At 45.9% G+C, this 9120-nt stretch overlaps 1 protein-coding gene across 2 annotated transcripts; it reads left to right on the top strand.

The window, feature by feature from the left end:
- The first annotated feature begins 3447 nt into the window (after positions 1–3447).
- Positions 3448–7407, top strand: LOC127341013 (putative E3 ubiquitin-protein ligase SINA-like 6). Of its 2 annotated transcripts, XM_051366783.1 has the most exons (4): positions 3450–3787; positions 6205–6395; positions 6489–6786; positions 6892–7407. In XM_051366783.1, exons 2-4 carry the CDS (start codon positions 6246–6248, stop codon positions 7191–7193), a joined length of 750 nt encoding a protein of 249 aa, XP_051222743.1. In that variant the 5' UTR covers positions 3450–3787; positions 6205–6245; the 3' UTR covers positions 7194–7407. The 2 variants fall into 2 exon arrangements, with proteins under 2 accessions (XP_051222740.1, XP_051222743.1); XM_051366780.1 differs by having other exon boundaries at positions 3448–3787; positions 6489–7407.
- Positions 7408–9120: the final 1713 nt, after the last annotated feature.

The raw sequence follows: 9120 nt of genomic DNA, 5'->3' as shown, positions 1-9120 counted from the left end.
CCGCTGCAGTTAGCATCGAAGACCCGAAAAAGGATCCGCAGTTCCCCATCGAAGACCCGAAAGGGGAGAAGATGGGATGCCATCGGTGACCTAGCCACCTAGGTGGTGGCTCGGAGTTGCTCGGGTCGATGCCATCGGCGGCGCGAGGGAAGGGAAGGTCGGGGGAGAGGAGAGTGGGCGCTGGATCTGGTGTGTGGCGGCTGATGCGGAGTGGAACAAGGGTTAGGGTTTGATACTTTGACGCGGAGTGGCTCGTTTTTTTTTTTGAACTGGGTGGTCGTGGCTTTGGTGCCGCGGGACTTGACCAAAATTTCGATTCACCGCGCGTATGTGGTTCGGAAATTTGGCTTCCCGGTTTTCTTTCGTGGGGTGTCGCTGGGACACGGTTCCTCCGGTCCCACAGGTCAGTCCCTCTTTTAAGGTATGTTTTGGTCAAAGTAGTAAACAAACATAAAAATTATATAGAAAAGAACAAAACAATTAAAGTTAGGCTAAAAATATAGGTTCACGGGTGCGCCCATGTCACTGATGTCAGCCACGTAAGAGAAAAGTTAATGCATGGACACGCCATGTAGGTGAAACAACTGAGGTGGCAGACACATAGACGGTGGCAGCATGTGAGACTTTGTGTGTTAGTGTTCACGAGTTAATACATGGACACGCCATGTAGGCAAAACAACTGAGGTGGCCGTCACATGGATATGACACATGGGCGGTGACCACCTAGTCATTTGAGCGCATGATAGGTGGCAGACACATGGATATGACACATGGGCGATGACCGCCTAGTCATCTGAACGTGTCATAGAAAAAAACTACGACGATCTAAATTGGTCGTAATCATCTAGAAATAACGTCGTAGATCATGTGGCTAAGGTTATGACGATTTCACACTAGAAAATAATGACGTATTTTACTCAAATCGTCGTAATTTTCTAGGGCTTTGACCCCTCCAACCAGCTAACGACCATGTAGTGTGAAATCGTCGTAGAATCATGACGATTTTACCTAGGGTCACTAAGAGAAGGTCACAAGTCAACACATTTGTTGTAGTGTTGGCTGGCACTATCTAACAAATATGGGGTGATGAGGAAGGACGGCCGGCACTTATGGTTGGATGTGGAGCGCTGGAGGTGCGTAGCGATGAAGGATTGGCTAGAGATGGTGACGTGCCAGGCCTTGCATACCGCCTTAAACCGGAGGAGCGATTTCACCGGGAGACGAATCAAGATCTCCAGCGCAAGATCGTCTGGAATCTCAGAGAGGGTTGGCCTCTTGTTCCATCGCCTGAATGTCGTACTATTTTCGCTGGTGATGTTGCGCTTGCGCGGTGCCCTATTTGTGGCTGCCAGATCCATAGTGATAGTAGTATAGGGGGCGAGGGTTAGATGAGGTAGAAGGAGCACTTGCCGTGAAGATGTAAGCCCTCTACGCGCAGATCCAGGACTGGATTCGGAAACGGTGGCCAGATGGAATTAGTCTGGTTTACTTCTTTCGTAGGTAATCGAACCCAACATTTTAACTAGATTCGTAATCGGTGGCCAGCTACATGCAGTACGCAGGCAACAGAGATTTTCTAGCGTGCATGATTGACTTATGTATACTGAGCACTTTTTTCATACACATGTCAAAGACTGTACGGCACGCAAGAAACGCACAAGAAACTGACCCACACACTTGAAAACTGAGAAGTTACTTTTCTGCTTTTGCGTTTAAATAATCGGGAAATCTACGTTTAGAACGGTCTCAAAACGAACTTACCCGGGTGGCTTTTTCCCTACTTCCTCGACGACATGGCTCCGTGACTATTTCCGAAACCCACCTGGGTCCCCACATGTCAGCGTCTATACATCCCGGTGGAGACGGAGGCGTTGCAATTTCTGGCGAAATCCCCTCCTCATTCTCTCTTCTTCGCCGCTCGCGTCTCTCAAGCATCTCGGCGCTCTGCCCGTCAGCGACGTGATTCGCCGCGGCGCTTTACGTGCTCTGCCCGTCTGCGGTGTGATTCTCCTTCTCTCTTCTTCGTCGCTCACCTCTCTCAAGCTCTGCACGTCGGCGGCATTATTCGCCGCTGCAATTCTCCTCGTGCGCAGAGCGGAGGGAAATCCCGGCGCTCTGGGCGCTCTGCCCGTCGACGGCGTTATCTGGCAAACGGGATACGCTAGTTATAAATTTTTCGTTTTCTGCTACGAACCCCTTCAAACACCCCATGATCCGCCCCTACCCTGAGCTGGGTGTCCACCAGTACGAACACTCCATGTGGCTCGAAGATCTCTGAAAAGCAAAGCTTGAGGCGGGTGAAGGTCATCACCATGGACCTTGTATTCATGACCCATAGGCCACACACCTGACACCGGTTTGGTAGCTTTTCGTACTTCACTACGAACAACTCCTTCTTGCTAGCACGAACCATAGAGACCACAATTTTTCAAAGGCTTTCTAACATCCAGTTTCACTAGTATGCGGTAAAAAATCTCCTCATAGTCATTTGACACCCCTTCCGATGTTACAACCTTTGCTACCAAAGAGGCAATGGCGGAGACAGGCCCCAGGCCAACCTGGTCATGGCTCGGGCCTGGCTTCGTTTTCCTTTGTTGACTGTAGAGACAGTAATGTATTGTAGTGTACTGTAGCTACAGTGCTCCAAAGGTGGACTGGGTTGTCCGCTCGTCCTGGCTATGGTAGTGCTTAGAGGCAAGTGCTTTGATCATTGGCACGTATTCAACGGGAAGATCATGAATCTAGATCCATAAATCAAAATGAAAGAGCTCTATTGACGATGGTTTTGTGAACCCATTATACTCTTCAATCAAATCGAATTGCCTCGGAAGGTCCAAGGCCCCCTTGCATCACCTTCTCCCAATCACCTAGACATGAAACTGAACAAGTGTGCAGATTGCTCTCCAAAGACCTATTTTCACCTCTAGACTAGATCCCATGTCACCCTGATATTTTTGAAAAGCCAAAAGGTTGAATACTCGTGAAAACCCTGGCAATGGCCAGGCACCGTGTTGCCTCAGCCGACGGCGGCCCCTCCTCTTCAAAAACCACATCATCCAAGTCATCCTCATCTATCCCTAGTTGCTTCATCATTGCCTCAATGCCAGCGCCACCTCCACTAGACGATGCCTTCAAACCATCACCCGCCATGCCAAAACCAAGATCGATCCCAAACCCTAGATTTGCCCGGCCTAAACTGCACGAGAACCAAGGCCAGGTGGCGATGCAAAAATCACCCCTTGGTCGGCCTAAGCTCAATAGTCAAGATACAGCCAGGTTCTGAAGATCCAGCAAGAAATCAGACTCAACGTTAACATCGCCGCGTGAGGAAAACTAAGCCCTAACGTGAAGGAAACCATTAACTCGGAGATAACAGAAAGCTAGCCCAAGTCTCTTGCGGGCTGGAAGTAAACTTCCGATACCACAGGCCCATCTGCAGCCAACCCGCTTCACCTGCGGGCCGACACCCCGCTGCCCGTCCGCCATTCTGCAGCCTCCCGTTCCACCGCCGAACACTGCCGCCGCCGTCTCATTGCCCTCGCCTCCTCTCCCCCACTCCCCCCACTACATTGCTCCCGTCGGGCTCGGATCGACGCGCGTGCGAGTCCCTGGAGGAGGAGAAATCGTCAGCAAGGGAGCAGTAGCCTCCTCCCATCGTTCTTCCACTCGGAGAAGCAGTCCAGAAGAGGACAGGGGTCGCCGATCTCGTCGCTGATGGCGCCGCCATCAGGAATCGACGACCTCGAAACCGACCACCGTGAATAGGCCAGTAGAGCAGCTGGGTCAGGTACGGCTACATCCATCCACCGGAATAAGTTTCCCTTTACTGCTTCTTTGTCACATTACTTGCATATAACTCGTCCCGCCTAATTTTTTTTTATAGCTTTTGATATCTGGAGAAGTGTGTTGTCTGCAACTTCGAGTTACTCTTTCAGTAGGTCATTCCTAATTACTATAACTGTATAGGTTAGATAGATTCAGAAATACAACTCCGTCTTTCCTATCACAAGCACTATATATATTCTGTTTAGAAGCATGTGTAGTTGTGACTTGTGTGTCACTATTTTAGCCACACAATGTGCAGTAAATACAGCTAGCACCTCAAGAACACAAGTGAGAAGAAGTATTATGCTCTTGAATTCACAAAGGAACACACAATAATTAGATGCAGGAAGGAGTAAAGAGGGATGTGCAAATCGCACAGGAAAGATATGGAGTATTTCTTCCAGCTGGAAATGGGAAAGCTAGGAAGAGGGGGTTCCAAACACTTGTTTGTGAGTGGAGTGGAATATCAGGATATGTTTATTGCAACTAACTATTCTTTAAGATGGATTAATCATCAGCATATTGGTACAAGGCATATTTGTCCAATACCAATGTTACCCATTTGCTTCCATGCCACCGACCCCTACCCCACCCCTGCCCTGCTCTTCTGCGAGCTCTCGGCCTCGCTGCCAAGCCGCCTCCGCATCCCTGCTCGCTGCTCTCGGCTGCGCGCCAACCTGGCTCCCACGCTTTGTGCCACATTCGTCGGGTAGAGAAGTCGTCCCCACCTGGGAGGTTTCCTCCTGCATTTTTGATCTGGTGCCTAGGTAATCTCCTGCGAACTGATTGAACCCATTTCACTCTCTATCTTGCCGGATGTGCTCGCGCGGGTGAGAGGCGCGGGGATGCTGATATGCCGATGCTAAAGCGTTCCCTAATGGCAGAGATCATGGTCCAAGCTCCAGGTTTGTGCATGGGTGGTGGGGCTGTACCAGTTCAGCTTCTTATGGTTGCTTGCGCACACAGTTTTTGTTGGGGAAAGTTGCTGTTTCTAAACTGTAGTCCGTGGTTGGGCACCCAGGCAACCAATTTTTTCAGTTTCTCGATTGCTTATTTTATCAGTCTAGCATTGCTCGGGTTGAAAAAATGATGTGAGTTACTACAAAAATAGACTGAACTTTGATCGGCAACAGTTCAGATAATATTATAAATGTGCTTGATTGCTGATAAATTTGCATAATTTCTATCCTTCGGACCTATTGTAATTTTGTTGGCTTAACATATATCATGTTGTATGGTTCACATTGGTTGTTTCCTCCTCAAAGTTCTTACATGTTTGTTGGGTTATGGAGCAAAATTTATCGCTCAAGCGAATTGATGCTACCTTTGGCAGAAACTATCTGAATGACACTCTGAAGCCACCAACATGAAACTCAAAAAAATGGTGCCAGGGGTGGGGCAACTGCTTGGGGCTTCTTGGTCTTACAATATATATTAAACATCCTTGGACAGAATGTCCAAGTCTCTTGGAGGGACCAAAATCTCCCCTACTTATTTCTAACTTTACTGCTTGTTTCTATACATTTGCATAGGACTGGTAGATCAGGGTAGCTTTGTACATGCTGCTGATGGTCGTTGGCAGTTGACATGAAATTTACTGCGACTTGCGATGACTTTGTGAAGTAAGAATTCGTGGTTGTGGGAGCAGGTTGAGTTATTTACCACCCTGGAATGATATATACTGCACCATGCGCGCAAATTGAATGACCATGACATGGATGTCTTTAAAACTTACTACTTTTGTAATATGTGCATTAGTGGGTGCGGACGGGGATAAAGCGAGCAATTTAAATGTTTAGCAAAAAACGGGTATGCTCTTGAATTCTCAGAGCAACACACAATAATTGGATGAAGCCATGAAGGAAGGAGTAAAGTGGTGATCCGCAAATTGCAGAGGAAAGATATGGAGTATTTCTTCCAGGTGTAAAGGGGAAAGCTAGGAAGAGAGAGTTCCAAAGACTTGTTTGTGACTGGAGTGGAATATCAGGATATGTTAATTGCTACTAACTATTGTTTAAGATGGATTAATCGTCAACATATTGGTACAAGGCATATTTGTGCAATACCAATGTTTACTACAGTACCCACAGGATAATTTTGTGCCTACTAGCTAGTACTACAAATTGAGGTTTCTAGGAAAGTTGGGTGGCCTATGCTACTTATACTATCCTGGTACTTAAATTGCATGCAAGCTCTTGGTTATAAAAATTGAATTCATGTTTCCTCGAAACAATGATCGAACAAACAACAGCTTAATGTATTATTGAGGAAAAAATGAATAGAATCCTCTTTGTTACTGCTTTGTTATGATTAATGGAAGTCTGAAAAAAAAGGCTCTTGTAGTCACTGACATACTATATATACTTCTTTGTGGAGCAGGGGTACTAGAGTCTATAGCACGTAAGGGTGCTTTGGTGGCAATGGAGGGATCAGTCAACTCCGACAACAAGAGTAAAGGAGTTGGTTACCAAGATGGAAAGAGCGGTGGCAAGATGCAGAATGTCACCATGGGTCTGGAGGTATTTGACTGCTCCATCTGCTCCAACCCCCTCAGGCCTCCCATTTTCCAGGTACTAAGTAAACTAGTACACTTCCTTTTTGTTGTACATAACACTAGCTATTGGATCAACAAAATAAACAATTTTTTATATGATACGTTTCAGTGTTCTAAGGGGAATTCCATTTGCTCGCCTTGCTGCGACAAGCTCCCAGAAAGCGACCGCTCTGCTGTCCAGCGCTGCTACATCATGGACCGTGTCGTCAACAACATCTTTGTTCCCTGCAAGCACGGATGCAACAGGAAGATTACCTACTACAACAAGGATGCGCACGAGGGGGAGTGCCTGATTGGGCCCTGCGTGTGCCCTGTCTCTGGATGTGGCTTTGTCGCACCAACAACGGCACTCCTGGGCCATCTTACCACCCTGCACAAGTTGCCAACAACACCGCTTGAATTATTCGGTATGTTCTACTTCCCTGTCCAGCCAGGATCTCAAGTGCTATGCAGCGAATATGGTCGACTCTTCCTTCTTGATGTGGTTCCGCTCGAGTCCTTTGGCCATGCAGTCTTCCTTGGGTGTGTCCGGCCAGAAACTCCGCAAGGCACGGTCGATGTATCTCTCTGCTTCTCGAGCTTCGAAGGGCATTTTCAAGCCTCAAAGGTTGAAATCAAACCTGATGGAGAACCAAAACAATGCTTGTTTGTCTTGCCTGGTAGAGAAACCAAGGTCGTGGTCGGCATGAAGATATGTATTGGGTACTTTGACAACGACGAGCTGCAGGAGGAGGAGGAGAAGGAGGACGAAGATATGTGTGAATACGACTACGACTTTGACCATGAGGAGGAGGTTGACGATGATTATGATTGATTTGATGTCTCATCAATGTGTATGGGTGCAATACGTTTTGAAATACTTTATGCAATTAATCTCCTACATTCAGTAGGTTATGCTTTATACTCGCCCCGAACTATCCAACAGTGCTCCAATGTTTCTATCACTAGTCCTTTGAAGAGCGTTTCTAATATGTATGTATCTGAATGATTATGGAGCGTTTCTACATCAACATGTTTAGAATTCCTTTCGCGTGTACTGTTGTTCTGAAGTACTATGAAGGTAGTACTAAAAATATCAGTTCCAGGACCAAGAATTCCTTTCTTCGTGTGTACTGTTGTTCTGAAGTGCTATAGTGAAGATATTTCAAACAAAATGTTCAGCAATATCAGTTAGGACATTTCAGCGGCCCGGGGCAAATGGAGGCTTTTGTGTCTTTTGTGTCCGCACGGATAAAAAATGGGTCTGCACCCTAGCTCAGCGGTTCAATGCATAATGACCGGCCTGACCGCGGGATGCAAATGCAGTCAAATTTGGGGTTGAAATGTATATGCAAGGAGTCCGCGTGCGTCATCCGCTGTGTTCTACATGGCTCGCCCGCCAGTGGCCCAGATGTCACTTGTCACTTCCACTCCAAAAAATCGTATTCGAGCGGAGGAAAAAACCCTACCTAGCCATGGACGTCCTCGCCGCCTTGGAAGCTGAGGAACCTGCCACAGTCATCACACCTGCCGTCGTTGACGACACTGCACCATGGCAGGCTCAACCTGCGCCACCTCCACCGGCGACGATAAGAAGGCGAAGGTGCCGAAAAAGCTGTTGTCACAACAGGAGAAGTCAGTCCAGGCCGTCAAGCGATGGGACTAACTACTCGCGGTGGTGGATATCACACTCTTTAGTGCTCAGTGAAAGTTGCTCTATCGCGCATCAAAGTTACTTGTTAAAAAATTTCGTCGAAACATATGAAGATGTGGTCTAGTTTCGAAGCTCTCGTCGTGGGGATTTTAGAAGTGAAAACGAATTATAATTTCGCCGCACGGTTTAAGTGTTACAGTTTTTTACAAAACCAAACCTGATATTAGCTAGCTTACTACGTATTTCTTTTTGACAGCCGGAGACCTGGTTCGTGTGCCCGGGACGTCTCTGGCACGCGCCCGCCCAAAAGATTTCAGGTCAAAACATGGCAGAGGCTTTAAATCTGCTAACTGCCCAAAAAACTTAGTTAGAAGAGAGAGGACTTTCACAGCAGCTGCTCAATGCATACCCGTATCTAGATTGACTATATTGCATCAAGATTTGTGCTAGCTTTTTTTTCTCCTTCTCAAACAACTTGCTATTTTTCTATCTCTCACACCACACAATCTTTGAACTTAAAATTTTGCATATCACCTAAACATAACAACTAGAATGTGGGAAAAAATTCCGAACTTTATATATATATATTTCAAGAATTTATTTTGAATTTTAAAATAATTTCAATTTTTGAATTGCAAAAAAATTTCAAACTATTTTTCCTCTATTCTATTTATTAATTCTGAGTGACTTGCAAGCAAATCAAATCGAAATATTACATAATTTGAGAGATATAAAAAAGAAAAAATCAAAAAATGTGCAGAGCGAGCCACCTGCTCTATTCAAGTTTTTCCTAGTTACAAAATTAATAATTTTTAAATTTGACCAATTATATTCATGAAAATATAAAATAATTACATTGTGAAAATATATTATCTTATGATAAATCTATTGATACTGATTTGATGTACTAGATCTTCATTTTTTTATTAGAAAACATTGACTTTTTTACTACGTTTAGATACCAGCTATCTGGTGGTGGCTATCAAGTATTGATTGTGTAAAATTATTGTTGTCAGTTGTGTTGTCTCTTTGGATTGTAAACCTTAGGCCGCCGCCGATGCGAAAATGGCTAACGGAACCCGGGTACGGGTGAGGATGAAAATGTTTC

Source organism: Lolium perenne, chromosome 3 (genome assembly GCF_019359855.2).
Source record: "Lolium perenne isolate Kyuss_39 chromosome 3, Kyuss_2.0, whole genome shotgun sequence".
Lineage (NCBI taxonomy): Eukaryota > Viridiplantae > Streptophyta > Magnoliopsida > Poales > Poaceae > Lolium > Lolium perenne.
This window is presented reverse-complemented; position numbering and strand designations above follow the sequence as displayed.